This window comes from Arvicola amphibius, chromosome 8 (genome assembly GCF_903992535.2).
Source record: "Arvicola amphibius chromosome 8, mArvAmp1.2, whole genome shotgun sequence".
Classification (NCBI taxonomy): domain Eukaryota; kingdom Metazoa; phylum Chordata; class Mammalia; order Rodentia; family Cricetidae; genus Arvicola; species Arvicola amphibius.
The window spans coordinates 21,689,290-21,707,922 of record NC_052054.1 but is presented as its reverse complement, the minus strand read 5'-3'; the positions used below and the strand labels follow the sequence as shown (position 1 = coordinate 21,707,922).

General features: G+C 42.9%; 1 protein-coding gene across 7 annotated transcripts in view; it reads left to right on the top strand.

Annotated features, from left to right (window-relative positions):
* Utrn (utrophin) overlaps positions 1-18,633 on the top strand; it is a 498,374-nt gene that overhangs the window by 132,865 nt on the left and 346,876 nt on the right. For all 7 annotated transcript variants that reach the window (XM_038338349.1, XM_038338350.1, XM_038338351.1 and 4 more), the window contains 9 exons: positions 1,640-1,755; positions 2,714-2,874; positions 7,776-7,979; positions 9,098-9,279; positions 10,349-10,499; positions 11,748-11,867; positions 13,029-13,130; positions 18,012-18,119; positions 18,375-18,554. In XM_038338349.1, coding sequence (XP_038194277.1) covers positions 1,640-1,755; positions 2,714-2,874; positions 7,776-7,979; positions 9,098-9,279; positions 10,349-10,499; positions 11,748-11,867; positions 13,029-13,130; positions 18,012-18,119; positions 18,375-18,554 — 1,324 coding nt within the window. The remainder of the gene's footprint in view (positions 1-1,639; positions 1,756-2,713; positions 2,875-7,775; positions 7,980-9,097; positions 9,280-10,348; positions 10,500-11,747; positions 11,868-13,028; positions 13,131-18,011; positions 18,120-18,374; positions 18,555-18,633) is intronic.

Genomic DNA, 18,633 nt, shown 5'->3' with positions numbered 1-18,633 from the left:
TCTTCTTTTTCACTGGCTCTGGCTCTTCACATAGCATTGATTCAAATTAGAGACAGTGAGAAGAATGATTCGCTCTTGATAACAAAGGCGGTGCTTTTAATATTTTCCTGTAAGACACATTGCCGGGCGGTGGTGGCGCACGCCTTTAATCCCAGCACTCGGGAGGCAGAGGCAGGTGGATCTCTGTGAGTTCGAGACCAGCCTGGTCTACAAGAGCTAGTTCCAGGACAGGCTCTAAAGCTGCAGAGAAACCCTGTCTCGAAAAACCAAAAAAAAAGAAAAAAAAAAAAAAAGATTATCTTTCTATAGCTTTTTTTTTTTTTTTGATATTTTGAACTTATTATGGGGTTAAAGACCCTTACCCTTCCCGACTCTTCCTCTGTCTTCTTGAGGATGCTACCTGGTACTGTTAAGGAACTGTTGAATTTGTCTAGTACATTTGCATTTATTAGCTCATTGGTATCAACAAATGTACGTAAAGCGGCTTCTTGCACTCAGCACAAGGATACAGCAGGAACAAAGCAGACGAAGATCCCCAGTTCCTTCCAACTGGAGACAGTCATTAATTAAAAAATAAATGTAAACTGTAGCTGGGCATGGTGGTGCACACATGATCCCAGAACTTGGGTGGTGCCAGGATCGGGGCTTCAAAGTTGTCCTCTGCGATGTTAACTATTTTGAGACCAGGATGGGCTGCCTGTTGAAGACTCTGCCTCAGAAGAAGTTTGTATGTGGCTGTGAAACTGTAGATTGTACAGTGTATAGAAATGATAGGCATGCTAAAGAAAAATACACTAGGCAAGAGGGAAGAGGCATCCATCTGGTATGTGGGAGGCTAGTGGCTGAGTGACAGAGAGGAAGTGGGTAGAAAGGGGGTGGGGGAGGCCAGTCTCAGTGGGGGGGGGGTGTCTCTGATACAAGATGGTGTGCAAAGAAAACAAAGACTTGTAGCTTTGTCAAGCCAGTGACGCTGTGCAAGTTGTGAGACAGGAAGAGAGACAAGATGTAAACGAAACGCTGTTGTTGCTAGGAGGGCGAGTGGAAGGGAATTGATCCCCTTAGCACCTTTGTGGTTAGAATAACTAAAGAACGCTTCCAGCTGTGGTTTCTGTCTGCTCGCCTTAGTCCCTTTTGGCATGTAGAGGCACTAATTGGGGTCTGAAACTTACTGTGTAGATGAAGCTGTTCTCAAACTTGCTCTGCAGATGAGGCTGGCCTCTCTAGTCTGTGATCCTCTTGTCTTAGCCTCCTGAGTACTGTGCACCTCCAGGCCCAGAACCTTTGTCCTAACTGCAGAACTTAGTCCATTGAAATCATTGGTTGTGCCAATTCATAGATTTAAACCCATTGACCTCATTTCTCCCGCCGTTTTTTCCTTGTCTTCCCTGGACTGATAGGTTTCCTCTTTTCATGGTTTACTATTTAGGACATATTATAGACTTAACTCCTCCAATCACCTTAGAGTGTCTACTTATTATCATCATGTCTGTTAATTACTTTCTGATTTTATGTATTTTATAAACTTTTGAGACATAAAAGATACAATTTAAATTAAAAAATTAAAGTTTAGAATGTGACAGATTACGACACTGTTTCTCTTGTGTTTTGCCTTTACTGAATTTCGTTTGTATGGTTTCAGACCCGATCTCTTCAGCTGGGACAGAGTGGTCAAAATGTCCCCAATTGAGAGACTCGAACATGCTTTTAGCAAGGCCCACACGTACCTGGGAATTGAGAAGCTGTTAGACCCTGAAGGTAAGGTTGAGAATAAACTGTTAAACTTGATTCTGCTTTATAATTTTGAACCCTGAGAAGTGATGCTGTTCTCATTTTTAGAATGTATTATGACAATTAAGGAACCATCATTTTTAGATATAAGCCATTTTGTTGTATTTTTGTGTTTATTTTCTTATTTACCTTTGTGTGTGTGTGTGTGTGTGTTGTGAGTGAGTGGTGTGTGTGTGTGTGTGTGTGTGTGTGTGCACCAGTGTGTGTGCTGTGTGGCCCAGAGGAAGTCAGATGTGTTTTTCTCCCACTTCCCACCTTGTTCCACCGTATTAAGTTGCCTGGTCAATAAGTTCCCGAGGTCCACCTCCCACCTCCCATTTTATGGCAGATATTTTTCCTTTGGTACTTAAATGTGCAGCTTCCTTAGGCAGTGGGTTAATTATTTCCCTGGGTAATAGTTAAGCTGTATAAAGTATCACTGAAACACTTTTAGGAATCTGCTTGTTAGACAAACAGTTCAGTGTTGGCTTAGTTTCTTAAAATGCATGTATGTGTGAGCATTTGCATGTGGCTTGAAGGCTTTAGGCTTGAATGTTGTATGAATGAGGCCTGTGTCATATTTTAAATGACAAGTTGTATAGCTTGCCTTTGAGTGTTTTAAGATAGCTTCCCCTCCTCCATTTCCATCTGAAGGCACAGTCTTAGTATTTCGCCCAGGCAGTCTTCAAGCTCATGAGCCCCCTGCATCAGCCTCTCTAGAGCTGGGAATGTAGGTTTGTATCACCATGCCCGGCTTCTGGAAGACTGTTACAAACTGTCTCACATTCTGTGATTCGCAGTAGCAATTTCCTGAGACACAGTGTTGTGGAGTTTATAAAGGAGGCATTGTTTCTGGGTACAGGGTAGTTACTTTTTTTTTTTTTTACCTAACATAGAGCAGCTCACAGATTTTGCACCTCTGAGTCATCCTTTCTTCCACTTTTAGATGTTGCCGTGCAGCTCCCTGACAAGAAATCCATAATTATGTATTTAACGTCTCTGTTTGAGGTGCTTCCTCAGCAAGTCACGATAGATGCCATCCGGGAGGTGGAGACGCTCCCGCGGAAGTACAAGAAAGAGTGTGACGAGGAGGACATTAATACGCAGGTACTGGCCCATTTGTCTTGGGACTTCTGACTTGCTCGTTTGTTTCCTCCTAGGTACTGGGTCACAGTTTCTTGACATCCATGCCTTTTCTAAGTTTGATTTTTTTAGTGGGCATGCTGTTACACATATGTGTTACTCAGCCAACACATATGATTGATTGAAAAGGAGAGCGCTTTGTTTCCCATGGTGAGTTGGAGTCAGTGTCTGAGGCTGCACTTTGCTGTAAACCAGCTGCTGAGGGGGTGGGTTTTTAACCACAGTCATAGACCATGGCATTGCTGCCAGGCATGAGAAATGGTTTTTCTCATGTTATCATGGCTTTGTGTGTGTTTGTGTGTGTGTGTGTGTGTGTGTGTGTGTGTTTCTGTTTGGGGACTGTTAATAAAGAACTTTTTTTTCATTTTCTTTTCATAAGGACTCTCAAAATATAAATCTTACTTTCTCTTTTTCTTAAGAGAGGTAGTCTACCATAAGTTACTCATCAAATTTTTCATAAATGGGCTAACAGATGTTTTCATCAGAGTATAAATGAGGTTTTCCTAGGAAGATATGAATAATGGATTTTTTTTTTACTTTCTCCATTATCCTGTCTTGACTCAATCTCTTTGTGATTTTCTCTAAAATCCCAGTCTTCATTCATAAAAGGAAGATTCTTTGTTCAGATTTTGAAAGTCATACAGTCTAACATTTTAGTTCTGAGGTGCACCGAAGAGCTAGGGGGACGGCTCGGTCAGTAAAGTGTTTGCTGCTCACGCAGGAGGGCCTGAGTTAGGATGCCCCTCATGCACATATTCGTTGGGTCCCCTGGTATCCCTGTAATGTTAGTGCTGGGGGGTAGGGACCCGTGGGTCTCTGGAGCTCCTTAGCCAGCCTAGCTGAATCCATGAGCCCCACGTTCAACGAGAGACGTGGTCTTGATGATATAAGGTACCTGAAGAATATACCTGCTATCAACCTCAGTGTGAACACGCACATTCCCACGCCACGGGGGTCTCCACAGACACTGAGAAAGGGGTGGGGATTTCAAATTTGTCAGAAGTGCATTTTGGAGGAGACAGAATGTGTGTGCCTTCAAGCTTTCATCCCCTAGTACTTGTATGGGGTTAGTGTCTTGGCCTCTCAACCATTGTGGTTAATATCACCCTGTTGGTAAAGACAGTGCATTGAATGAGCACTCAGTAAGCCCGCCTACCTATCATTATTATAGCATTTCCTTCTGGATTTGTTTTGACATTCTCATTTAGCAAATTCCTTTTTTTTAAAAAACGTTATTTAATTCTTCTATTATGATAATAATCTTAAACATAGTATCTTTCTACCACACTTCTATGAGATTTAGAGAATTTACTTGTTCTTTTAGATTTCAGATGGCATGTACTAATCATTTTTATTTTTATCCATTTCAAAAATAACAATTTAGAAGGAAAAAAATTACTGAGGAGGAAAAGGGCAGAGACAAGGCCTGATTGTGAATCCAGATTTCTTTTTAGTTTTGACTATGAAATAATGCAGAAGAAAAACCCTTAACTTCTGCAAGATATTCATTTTGGCCTCTGGTCATGTGGACACGTTCTGCTTTGATGATACACCTTACTGGGTCACGGAGATGGTGCTGGGTTTTCCTCTGTTTTGCTTCTTCTGTCACTTCTTTATTGGACTGATTTTGTTACAAAAATAAGACATTTCAATTCTTAGTGTTAAGGCTGTTCTCTTTTTCATGAAGGAAGGGCCGCCAAGATGGCTCAGTGGGTAAAAGTGCTCGTTCCGAAGGGTGATGGGTCTGAGTTAGGTCTCTGGAACTCACATAAAGGTAGAAGGAGAAAATCAATGTTATCAAGTTGTTCACTAACATCCATATATGTACACCCACCCACACAATAATAGTAAATGAGACACAGGGAGGGGGAAGTGTTTATTTTATGATATTGGATAAAATAATCACTTCTATTTAGGGTGCAAGGTGACATGGTAAGAATTCCAGAAACCATTTTCTGTTTGTCTACAGATAAGCTTGTTAACTCTTTCCTCTCCACGTGTATGCTTTTTTTTTTTTTTTTTTTTTTTTGGTTTTTCAAGACAGGGTTTCTCTGTAGCTTTGGAGCCTGTCCTGGAACTAGCTCTGAGACCAGGCTGGTCTCGAACTCACAGAGATCCGCCTGCCTCTGCCTCCCGAGTGCTGGGATTAAAGGCGTGCGCCACCGCCGCCCGGCCACGTGTATGCTTTTATTGCTACCTTAGAGGCTGAGTTACATTAACTGAGGGAACCAAATGGGATCAAGTCTTAACTCTCACCCTATTGGCTGGCCTTGCTGTCTGCTGTTCTCTAAGAAACACTGACAGCCAGCCCCCTCTCTGGCTCTACTTTCTGTCAACAGGCTGAGTAGTATTGGGTTGTCTGTAGGTAATTCCTACATCTCTTTAAAAACCAGCCATTGAAAACCTGTTTTCAAATTAAGGCCTACTGAGTATTTGCATGTTGAACTTTCCTTCCCCACTCCCCACTCCTGCCGCTCTCCCCTCCACCGCATCCCCTGGCCATGGATACTGGTACCTACACAGAGGACCCTTGATTACCAGCATTCCTAGTTTTTTTTTTTCTTTTTTTGGTTTTTCGAGACAGGGTTTCGCTGAAGGTTTTTTAGAGCCTGTCCTGGAACTAGCTCTTGTAGACCAGGCTGGTCTCGAACTCACAGAGATCCGCCTGCCTCTGCCTCCCGAGTGCTGGGATTAAAGGCTTGCGCCACCACTGCCCTGTTTTGCATGCTTTTATCATTCTCTATACATTTGCTCCTAAATCGCTTTTAGAGAAATCTTAGTGCTACGATTTCAGGATTTTACATTGAGAACTTAGCTTACATTCCCTTCTATGTCTTGGGTGTCATTTGTCTCTTAGTTAGCCAGGGTTTTGACTTACAATGACTAGTTCACTTAACTCCTGTAACTCAGTTGAACGGATTCATTTGATTTCTCTAAAACAATTTATTTTGTGCTCCAAACCCAAGCTTTAATGTTAATTTAATACTCCTCATGCTATAATTTGCAGCCAGAGTGGACTTTTCTTCTTTTCTTCTTTTATATGTTGAATTCCATGTATGAAGTTCCTTACTTCCTCAGTTTAAACAGAACCGTTAAGGGGAGTTTTCTCTCTTTAATCCATCACGATCCATCCCCAAGTGCCCACACTGCCTTTCTCCAAATCTTGCCATCTCAGTATTTTGGTGAACTATGTGAAGAATTTTAAATTGTGACTTAAGAGCGTTGAGAAGACAGTGGGGGATTTCAGGCCTGGTGGCCTGTGGGTGTGACCACATGACAGGGATCATTCTCTCTGCTGTCTGGGAAATGGATTGGGAGGTGGGACTGTGGGTGCCAAAAGTCAGCAAGCCACTGTCGCCAGAGGAGAGACACACATGGCTGTAGACGTGGAAGGGCTGCATGGGTTCGAGTTGAACTTTGAAGGTAGGACTACCTCGCAGATTAAACGTGGGTGATGAAAGAAAGAGAGAGAGAAATCCTGGCTGGAGTACTTGGGTGCATGGAGCCTGATGGGGGTAAAACAGTGGACAGTTTAACTGTGGATATGGTTTGATGTATCTTCTAGACTCCGGGGGTGTCAGAGCTGCTGGCGGGTAGAAGAGAGTTTTATCTGAAATAGAATATCTACAGGATATGGATTGTTTTCTTTTTAAAAACCAATAGAAATAAATGATATCACTCAGTCAAAGTATATAAAGAAAAAGATGCTTCAGGAGATCCATCACTTACAGATAGTTAGGGCCACTGAATTGGGAGGGAACCAGTGTTCTGCTCCTGGGAAGAAGAGCTAGGGAAGTCAGGAGGGGTCAGCTCTAGAGGAGGCCACTGAGAAGCTTCTGGAAGAAACACGTGATGGCAGTCTCATCTTGTTCCTGGTTGGTGTGTGTTGTTCTGGCATAGCTGTCATGAGAGACATTTGAATTGGTTAATTGTATATGGTCTCTCTAAAAGTAAGGCTAAAAATGGATTTGCCAACTTTTCAGTTGTCTGGGGGCAAATGTTGAAACAGTGTTGAAACAGAATGTTAAGAAACAGTAGTGGTTATGTGTGTGAGCATGGCACAGTACTGCTCTCTTCATTCATGTACTAGTAGAAGATTTTATTTAAAAATGTGCTAGAGGACTGAACATGGAATGGTCTGTTCACAAGTTTTAAATAAGTTTAGCTTTGAAGGGGGAACCGGAGAGCAAGGGGTCCATAGGCTTGATTACCAGATCACAAAGTCCTTAATGAGAAACTCGTTTCAAAAAGAGATTGGCAGAAATTTCTTCTACAAGCCTTAACCCCCAGACCGAAAACCCCAAACTAGAGGGCCAAAAACTGAAACAGAAAATCCTGTCAGTACCACAGGTTGTCTGTGCATCGCTGTTCAGTGTTTAACATGCAATACTAAAATGTGGGGTCCTGAAGGAATTTTAATCAGGGGTCCAAGCAGAGTTCCTGGCCAGCTTTTTCTGTAAATTGTAGCCATTGTCCAAGGGCCAGAATGCTTTCTGTGCTCCTTCAATGTTCTCTATTTCATGAAGTCAACTAGTGTCCCTTTATGGGACCGCTGGCATTTCGAGCTTCCTTGGAGAGCCATTTATTTTTGTTCAGCCATGACTCATGTGGGATATTTTTCTCTCCCTGACTCTATATGTTAGAATTTCCTCAAATGTGGAACTCATGTGTGTACTCTATTTCGTATTTCTTTATGTCTTAGTGCGCCAAGTAAGTGTCCTCTGATGAATTCATGGCTTTGCTTGCTCAGCTCATGAGAGCCGGATTGTCTCCTGAGATCCTGGTCCCTGCTTGTTTTTTTCCCAGACAGTGTGAGTGCGTTGAACATCTGTATCTTCATGATTGCTGTGGGTTTGTTTCCACAGAGCGCAGCGCTGGCTGAGGAAGGCCAGAATCCCCGAGCTGAGACCCCCAGCACTGTCACTGAGGTGGACATGGATTTGGACAGCTACCAGCTAGCTCTAGAGGAAGTGCTGACTTGGCTGCTGTCTGCGGAGGACACGTTCCAGGAGCAAGATGACATTTCTGATGATGTCGAAGAAGTCAAAGAGCAGTTTGCTACCCATGAAGTAAATATCTGTAGCTGAGAGCCGGATCTGTCTGGGGGTAGTGCCTGACTGCGGTGTGGGTGGGGTGACTTCATGATCAGCTTGCTGTTTCCTGAATTCTGCTCTATAAAAAAAGGTCACGGTGCAGTGCCTGTGTTCCTTAAATGGCTTGGTTAGGAAACTGGAGTGGCTGATGGGCAGTTCATGGGAGTCAGATTCCAGACTTCAATCTTAGGTTTTTTAGAACTGCTGATGGATTTCAGTGCATATTGATGTTCCTCTTTGAAATGTTTAGCTGTAGCTGAAAATCAAAATGACCAACTGGTATCCTAAATTATTAGGTTTCTAATGCTCCCGGAGAAGCCATTATTTTCATTTATTGTTTGATTTATCCACTGTTATATCCAGTGCTCCTGGACAGTTTTGTGCAAGGGGAATTGTTTGCTACTTAGAGATACAATAATGATTTTCACTGTATGGGAATTCTTTTTGGTTAAGCAGGTTTTTGTTTTTGTTTTATCGTGTGTGTGTGTGTGTGTGTGTGTGTGTGTGTTTGTGTGTGTATATGTATGTTTGTGTGTGATGTTATTTGACATTTGGGATTGAAGTTACTAGAAATGGCAATATTCCGTAAGAAGTTTATCTTGTATGTGAATGTGGTGTTTTGATTATTTTTTATATGTATGGCTAATCCCACCTTTATGATATATTAGCAACATAATCAGCGTTTATTTAAAAGAGATGACCTACCTAATACAGTCTTTGGCTGGTAAGTCTGATGACCCAACTTTCATTCCTGAAACATACTTGGTGTAGAGAGAGAAAGAACCACCTCTCAAAAGTTGTCCCCCTCCCATCCAAGTGCATGTGCTCTCATGCACGGGAGCTCACACAAATAAATAAACAAATGTAAAAGTTTTAAAAACAAAGTATTATCTGTAACATTGTTTTCTTTGATCTAGCTTTCTTCTGAGTTCTAGTTGATGCTGATTTCTCATTTTCAAAGCTTAATACATTGTCATGCTCCTTTGTCTTGGTTGCTTTCTCTATGGCACTGATACCCAGGTTATGCGCTAACACTTTATTTTTTATGTTTTTGCGACAAGTGACTCACCACTGCCCACTGTGTTCCTTTCTAGACTTTTATGATGGAGCTGACAGCACACCAGAGCAGTGTGGGCAGTGTCCTGCAGGCTGGCAACCAACTGATGACCCAAGGGACTTTGTCGGACGAGGAGGAGTTTGAGATCCAGGAACAGATGACCTTGCTGAACGCGAGATGGGAGGCCCTCCGGGTGGAGAGCATGGAGAGGCAGTCGCGGTGAGTGGAACTCAAGGGACAAGAACCCGACTCCGCAGCCCGCATTGCACAGTTAAGCTCAAGTGCGGGTCTGTGGGTCTTGTGAAAAGGATCAGGACAGAGCAGGCCTTGCAGTGGCCTGACTCCTTTCTGTGGGTCCTGGCACTGGAATGTTCCTGATCTCTCTCTGTGTCCTCCTTCACATGTTAGTCAGGACACGGGAAAAAGCTGGGATGTGGGAGGTGGTGGTGAGAAGGGAGAATATATTTTGCATGGATGATATCACAGGTTTATTTTTGTTATGGTGATAAAATACCATGGAGAGAAAGGGCTTATCTTAGCTGACAATTCCAGGTTACGTTCTCATCATTTTGGGGGCACCACAGGGGCAAGAGCTTGAAGTAAGTATTCACGTCATTTCCAAGTCAGGAGCAACAGGAATGACTGCACCCGTGCTTAGTGCTCAGCTAGCTTTCTTTAGTCTTCCACAGTCCAGGGCCCCAAGCCCGCTTTGGGACGGGCCTTCCCATATCAATTAAGGTGATCAGTTCAATCCCCGTAGGCGTGGTCACAGGCCAACTTTATCTTGACAACCCCTCATTGAGACTTTCCCATCAGTTGATTCTAGGCTGCCCCGAGTTGGCCGTGCAAACTCACCTCCACAGGTGGCCATTTCTGTGCAGTAGCATTAATGTCAGCAAGGAGTTGCTGGGAGGTGACCACAGGGCAGTGTGACGTGAACGTCCCATTCAGTGTTCGGTCACAATCTTATCCCATGGTCAGTTTCACTTTCCACAATGTGTTTCGTATTCCTTTGCCGTTTCCACCAATTTAATAGGCAGGAATTCCTGAGTGTAGAAACAATGATTCTGTTATGAATACAGGGAACTGTTATTTATGCTCTTGCAGTGTATTTAATGGACTCTAGTTATGACTATAATAAAGGTTTTCCTCCTTAGTTTCTACATTGACGGACTCTCTGCTGCTTGGACCGTTAGTTAGACAAGCGTGTATATCTCTTGCTCCCACTGCCCTGGTGCCTCTGCCAGGGAACAAGGTGGAGGCAATCATGTTCTGTCCCCCTGGCCAGGCTGCACGATGTGCTGATGGGACTGCAGAAGAAGCAGCTGCAACAGCTCTCGGGCTGGCTAACCCTCACGGAAGAACGCATTCAGAAGATGGAAAGCATCCCATTGGGTGATGACCTGCCGTCCCTGCAAAAGCTGCTTGAAGAACATAAAGTAAATCAGTCCCTCGTTTCTTGTTTACTTCATTGCATATGAAGGTGGCACTCAGCCTACCTGGGGCGTGTGTGTGTGTGTGTGTGTGTGTGTGTGTGTTATTCAGGAGCTTGTAGTGGTGTTTGTGGGGAGGTTACATTTCAGAGCCTGGTGTGAAAGTTTGTACAGGTGTGTGTGTCGTTCTTCTGAAAGTGTATGACACTTGCCACATGTGGAAAGGGTGATTTGGGACTCACAAGTGCAAGAGAACCTGGGTGTGTGGTCATTAATGCAGAGTCTGGGCAGAGAAACACTTCGGAAGATGTATCTAGACCTAATCCTGCAAGGAAAGCCGTTGCCTCTTCTCAGAAGGGTGTGGAGGTCGTGTGAGGAACCAAAAGGTAGCGGGCAGTGTAACTTGGTCCCAGAGCCAGTGTTTCAGTTTTCCCAGTGTAAAGAAGGAAAGGAAGAAAGAGACACTCTCCCTGTATGAATTTTATTGATCAGTAAAACAACTGGATAGCTGATTAATAAAGCTTTAGGGTTAAGCACCCCAAGAGGCATTTCACAACACTATTGCCAGTGTTTAAACAAATTACTCTCTACAGATGTCTAATGACTGTTCTTTTCCTGTGGAAGAGGAAAGTGAAGACGTCCATATGTTTGTTCTGGTTGCTCTCTTGGGGAGCTAATCAGAACAATTTGTATGAATTGTATAGGCTTTTTCTCATCTCACATCTCACACCTTATAGAGCTGGAGAAAATGATCTCTGATTCTGTATGCTTAAACTCCAAACTCTGGACTTTTGGATTCACCTGTTCTACATTTTTTTTTGAGACAGTGTTTTGTCATGTAGCTCTAGCTGACTTGGTACTTTCTATGCAGACCAAGCTTGCCTTGCACTTACAGAAATCCTTCTGCCTCTGTCTCTTGAGTGCTGGGATAACCACATTTGGTTATGTTTTTATCCTTATTCCTAGAATAGACACAAGCTTCCCTTATCCTCCTCTTCCTCTTCTTTTGTTTTTGGGCAGAATTAGGACCGAAGAGGGCACGTACATTTGCACATTTGTGATCAGTTTTGATGCTGAACTTTCAGACTCAGGTTCGTAATGAAATGGAAAGGTGTGTTCAGGCTTTCTTCAGTTCAGCACTTAGAGTAATGATTGGGAATGGCAACACAATGCCTCATTAGGTTTCCTTAATTACCATTGGCAATGAAGAAAAGCAGAAATCATAGTTTAGCTTCTTTTCTTTTCTTCTTCCAGAGTTTGCAAAATGACCTTGAGGCTGAACAGGTGAAGGTCAATTCCTTAACCCACATGGTGGTAATTGTTGATGAGAACAGTGGAGAGAGCGCCACAGCTGTCCTGGAAGATCAGTTACAGGTGAGGACACCGGCCAGTAGGACCTACCCACTTCCTCCTCCTGCCAACCCTACCCTAAACAAGTAGACTCTGCCAACCATCTTTTTGTTACTATAATGAAGTTCCAGAAGCAGGCTACTTTATAACGAAAGAAGTTTACTTAGCTCCCAGTTTTGGAGGCAGCCTGTCCAGACAGCCTGACACATGATCTTCTTTGGCTATTTCACAGTGGAGCAGGAGCATATGTATGTCTGTCTGTCAGTGTCTCTCCCTTCATCTACTAAACCATTAGGATTTAATCATGATGGGGCCACCCTTCAGGACCTGGTTTAACCTAGCTGAAATAAAAACAAAGCAGAAAACCCCACCAAACCTCAAACAGAGCCCAACTTCAAGCTAAACTTCCACCGTCTTGATTCCATTCATGTGAGACCTTGAGAATTACAACTGTTTGAATTTAGAGTGCCATGGGGTGGAGATGGGGCACAAACCATGACACCTGCCTTTGGTTGTACTTCCCAGTTGGGGGCTCCACGTGATGTGGGTTACACCTTGTCCAGGTGTTCCCGCCTTCATTCCAGCCCTTGCAGTGAAGGCATGAGACTATAATTCAGCTGCCTAGGACAGAACTTTAAGAAGATTTGAAAGCCCAGGAGCTTACTCCTGTGGTCCCCAGGCTTTCCTGTGTGAGGCTACTTGAGGAATTTGTGAAGGAGAACACAGCCTGAAAAGCCTGAAGTAGAGAAAGTCAAATGTGGATTGTGGCTGTAGCACAGTGGTTGAATGCTTGCTGAGCACATACTGATCTCTGGATTATGCCCCACAAAGTGTTAAAAATAAAAAATAAACCTCAGCCATATACCCAATTTGAAAATACATTGCATTCCCACACAAACCCCCAGTGGTGTAGAAACAGGAATTCCACTTGCTTTTTTCTTAGCTCTGAGTGATTTAAATAATTACATTCTATGGAAACTAGTTTCTTTTTCTCATATATATCCTTAAAAGTATTTTTTGTAGCTACTAATGAGAAACCCTGTCTTGAAAAACCAAGGAAAAGGAAGTATTTTTCATGAGTTGGTGCTTTATCACAAGGAGCTATGGCAGTCTTGGCTTTCTTGGGAAACTATATGACTGTGCCTCCTGGCTCTTCTGATGGATGCTGGCTTCTCCCTTCCCTAGAAACTGGGTGAGCGCTGGACTGCGGTATGCCGGTGGACGGAAGAACGTTGGAACAGGTTGCAGGAAATCAGTATTCTGTGGCAGGAATTACTGGAGGAACAGGTATGAATGAAACTCCTGACCATCAAGGACGAGACAAAGTGACAAGGAGCCCATCATTTCATTCAGGCTGTGGAACACAGCGCCCTCTTCCCTGCCTTGGGAAGGACATAACGTGATATAATTTTGAAAATATTTTACTGAAGTTTTCAAATAATTAAAAAAATACTTACAAAAATAAGCAAGTTATTTTGACCACTTGTATCACTTGAAGCTTTAAATTGACTGCCTGTTCATTATTGATTGCTGCTTATTTAAGGAATTAATTCATTTGCTTGCCTACAGTTTTGGTCTGCTTGATTATTTATTTACTTGGTCTGTTCCTAGACTCACTGTGTAGCTAAAGATAACCTTGATTTCCTGATTCTCCTGTCTCCAATCTGTAAATGCCGGGATTACAGGCGTGGTACACTCTACCTGTTTCCCATGGGGAGTGAAGTCAGGAACTTGTGCATAGCCATGAACCCTGCAAACTGAACATTTACAGCCCCCTATTTATTATTTTGAAAGTCAAATTTCTATCAATATTTTATTTCCATTTGTGTTCCTTATTCATTATGATTACGGTATATAGCTCCACGGTAATATTCATTTGATCTCTGTTCATTATTTGTAATGTTTTGTGCTTAGATCTGTACCATTCTTAATTTTTAAATTATAATTATTACTGGGTTTCCATTGTGTGACCCATTTTAATATGTACCAATACAATTCCCAGTATGTAGTGTGTGCTCAGTAAATAATGGGTAAAGGAATAGCCTCAATACATTGTGAACATTAAATTATAATCTCCCTCTTACCTCTTAGCAGCATATGGGCTGAAATTAATGAGAAAATATTTTCTAGCATTGCCTTTGAATGAACATTCAGTTGCACTGTGTTGAAAAATTGTCTGCATAGTTTTTTTCTTAGAATGGTGGCCCTTTGCCCTCTCTTTAGCGTTCCACAAAAGTCTTTATCAAGACAGAATACAAAGGAGTGAAAATTTTCTCCTAAGTGCAAAACACTTGTGTATTAAGAAGTTGCTTGTTCATTTCCCAGTTGCTCAGACTCCCAAAATAAGCACACAGAAACTATATTATTTAAATCACTGCTTGGCTCATTAGCTCTAGCTTCTTATTTGCTAGCTTTTACATCTTATTTTAATCCATCTCCATTAATCTGTGCATCACCACAAGGTCGTGGCCTACCAGCAAAGTTTCAGTGTGTCTGTCTCCGGCAGCGGCTGGGTGGTTTGTCCTTCACTCCTCCTTTCTTTCTCCCAGCATTCAGTTTAGTTTTCCCCACCTAGCTCTGTTCTACCCTACCAGGCCAAGCCATTTTCTTTATTAACCAATGGTATCCACAGCATACAAAGGGGAATCCCCACACCACACTTGTAGTCTAGAAAATAAGCAGACACAATGTTCCCACAGTGTCCATCTTGACTCTTTTAAATACACTGCACTTCTGTTGGAAAGAGGGTGCTTGTTCTTCCTGGCTTGGCCCATCAGCTCTAGCTTCTTTTATTTATTTTTTTTTTTTTTGGTTTTTTGAGACAGGGTTTCTCTGTGGCTTTGGAGCCTGTCCTGGAACTAGCTCTTGTAGACCAGGCTGGTCTCGAACTCACAGAGATCCGCCTGCCTCTGCCTCCCGAGTGCTGGGATTAAAGGCATGTGCCACCACCGCCCTGCTAGCTCTAGCTTCTTATTGGCTAACTCTTACATATTAATTTAACCCATTTCTATTAATCTGTGTATCGCTACAAGCCTGTGGCTTTCCGGGTAAAGTTCCCAGCGTCTGTCTCTGGCGGCTCCATGGCTTCTCCTGATTCCGCCCTTCCTTCTCCCAGCATTCAGTCCAGTTTTCCCTGCCAACCTAAGTTCTGCCTTGCTATAGGTCCAGAGCAGTTTCTTTATTTATTAATGGTAGTTACAGCACACAGAAAAGACTCCCACATCACATTTCTATCCTGCTTGGGGATCAGGAGCCAGATGGGTAAGGTCTCCTGGCTCTCCATGTGCAGTGGCTGATACAGTAAGTACATTTTAAACACAGTGTTGCAAACTTGTCTAAACCTAAGTGATTAATCAGCTTGGTATCCTCTGTTGTCCTTGCCCCTTTTCTTCCTTTTTCCTCTTCCTTCTCCTCCTCCTCCTCCTCTGTCAGTTAAGGATGACATAATGCGTATGCATGTGTGCCTTGGCTGGTCGCACTTTTGCCTAGTATATGAAACTTTGGGCAACATACTTAGTTGTCCATAAAGTGGGTGTGGCGCATAACTGTCACCCAGTTAGGGAGACAAAGGCAGGAGGACCAGAAATTCGACTTTATTTTCAGCTGTGTAGCAGATTTCAGGCATGTACGGGTTATGAGATCCCATATTGAAGTAGGATCCACACCAAAAAAGAATCATATATTAGACTGGTTTCTGCCTTCTGACATGTGGGTGACGCCCTTTAGCAATGGGTACATTCACCTGGAACTTTATGTTCAGGTCAAAGTGTCCCATACAATAGTTAAATATTTTTCTTCAGTAATCATTTTTGTTGTCAGAAAAAACTTAGTGTGGTCTTTTTGCTATCCTGCTTTGTTTATTGTTTGTTTTTTGTCAACTTAACACAGGCTAGAGTAGGCAGGCCTCTCGTTCCACCTTTGCTGCCCTGTGTTCCTGTCCAAGACCCTCAAAGACAGGGCGTGACCTGAGAGTTCAAAGTGGAGACAAAGCCTATGCTTCCCTAGTTGCTTTTTTTTTTTAAAAAAAAGATTTATTTATTTATTATGTATACAACATTCTGCCTCTATGTTTGCCTGCACGCTAGAAGAGGGTGCCAGATCTCATTACAGATGGTTGTGAGCCACCATGTGGTTGCTGGGAATTGAACTCAGGACCTCGGGAAGAACAGCCAGTGCTCTTAACCACTGAGCCATCTCTCCAGCCCCCCCTAGTTGCTTTTGGTCATAGTGTTTTTATCACAACCATAGAAAGTCGAAGACATAATTTATTGAAGTCTGGAAATAACTTTGAAATTAAAAAAAATAAAAACCAAGGGATATCAAGTATTTTGACCATTTGTATCACCTAAAGGTTTAAATCGACCATTCATCACTTTAACTCTCCCCCCCCCACCCTGTATTATGTCTGTACCTTTTGTTCTGTTCCCTGGTTATCTATTTGAGTATCCTATCAACTTTGCTAGACAGGAGTTAGTATCTGCATGCGTCTTTTATTTCTCTTTCTTTTGGGGGGTGTTGGTGCTACTACACTACAGAGATAAGGAATAGCTTGAGACAATTGAGAAAGAATTTACCCCATTTTATAGCCCAGAAGTAAACCCTCTCCCCTAAGCTATATATAAAAACATTTCTATAATAATTATTACTTTGGGGGATTGCCTTAATGTGGTCACAGTTGCCCCTTAAGGGTTATCTTGCTATACCACTTAATATCTTCTAAAAGAACACACGGTTTTGGCTGTGAGTTTCAAGTATTTTTGTTGCTGGCCTTGGGCCATCCTCAGACTTCCTCCTTTAATGGAATTGCTTTTGAACTTTGACAGATTGCATATTTTTCCTGCACGGTGCTGTGGATGGATGGTTGATTTAGGGGTAGGGGCTCATGACCCAGCTCAGCCAGTAACAAGCATGCTGACTTCGAACATGTCACTTGACTTCTCTCCCCTTCTCTAAAATGAGAAGCAGGGACGAGAAAAGCCCTCTGTACTTCCTCTTGCTTAAAACTAGAGTCATGAGGGTGTGGTGTTACATGCCTTTAATCCCCACTCTCGGGAGGCAGAGGCAGGTAGATCTCTGTGAGTCTGAGGCCAGCTTGGCCTACAGAGTGAGTTCCAGGGCCACACACAGAGAAATCCCATCTTGACACCCCTCGGCGGTGGGGGGGAGAATCCCAAAAAACTTAGAGCTATTATATGATTGTTTTTAAAGCTCATCATACGTGGATTTAGCGTCTTCAATCTACTCATCTTCTTGATATTTGGGGGTTAGTTACTGTATGGAATAGTGTTTTCCCCCTCCAGCAAAATCCCGAGCCAGGTTTCATGTCACATACCTGTGAGTCCCAGGTGCTCAGGAGGCTGGGACAAGAGGATTTCAAGTTCAAGGCCAGCTTGATAATGCTAGCAAGACCCTGTCTAAAACAAACAAACAAACAAACAAACAAACAAACAAAATGGAACCCAAACCAAAAACATCCTAGAGGTTGGGAAATATATAAGGACCCAAAGGCTTATTTTTATTCTTTTCTGAGGTCCTACTAAGGACTGAACCTAAAAGTCTATCACTGAGTTACACCTACAGTCCTAAAGGCTTGCTTTATTCATAGTTTTAGAGGTGGAAACATCAAAGAATATGGTTCTAGCTCTGGTACGAAAGCCCTCTCTGTCACACCACAACACTTGGCACGGTGGTAGGAGTAGACACCAAAGGAAGAGTTCATGTGGGGCCAGAGGAGACCAGAGGTCAGGAAGGGGTCAGCCTTGCTCTTCTATAGCAGTGGTTCTCAGGAACTTACGGAAGCCCCAGAAGTCCTTCCTTTCTTCCTTCTGAGAGCAGTACCCTCAGTGACCTCCTACTGGGTTCCACACACCTCCTACCTGACACACTGGTGACCAAAGTCTTCCAGCATAGTAGCCCTTGGAGGACGCATTAAATCCTGTCCACACATTGCCAGTCACCCTAGGTTAGGACTAATAGCAGGTTTTTCTGTTGTAAGTTGTAGGAGGCTAATGCTTTTGCCAATCATTTGCTCTTTGGACATAGGTATTTAAAGTTCTTATTATCCTCAATTAAATGTGATGCCATTAATACAAGTTAGATATTTGGAAACTTATGTGAATCACCAGATGACTTTCCATGTATATTTCAAACTTTTGTTATTACTTGTAGTGTTTGTTGGAAGCTTGGCTCATCGAAAAAGAAGAGGCTTTGAATAAAGTCCAGACCGGCAACTTCAAAGACCAAAGGGAACTGAGTGTCAGTGTCAGGCGTCTGGCTGTAAGTGTGTCCCTGTCGGTGTCCGTTGTAAACCTGTGATGTCTAGTGTTTTCTAACTAGGTGTTAATACAGTGGAGTGAATACAGGCTATGGCTCATTTGCCATTACTCTAAGGCTGCTGCCAGCCTTGGTACTGAGCCAAGAGCCATTTATTGTAGCATAGAGAAGGGTACCACAAACCTACCTCGTACTCTTCCCCAGGAAGATAAGCCTTGCTGAGAGAGAGAGTTGTCTGATAAATGTTTTACATACTAGATTTTGAAGGAAGACATGGAAATGAAGAGGCAAACACTGGACCAACTGAGTGAGATTGGCCAGGATGTGGGCCAATTACTCAATAATCCCAAGGCATCTAAGAAGATGAACGGGGACTCCGAGGAACTAACGCAGAGATGGGATTCTTTGGTTCAGAGACTAGAAGACTCTTCAAACCAGGTACCTTTCAATTGGGGTAGTCGATTCCACCATGAAGTAAAATCGTACTAATGCAGTACTAATTGACAATAAAAAGTGA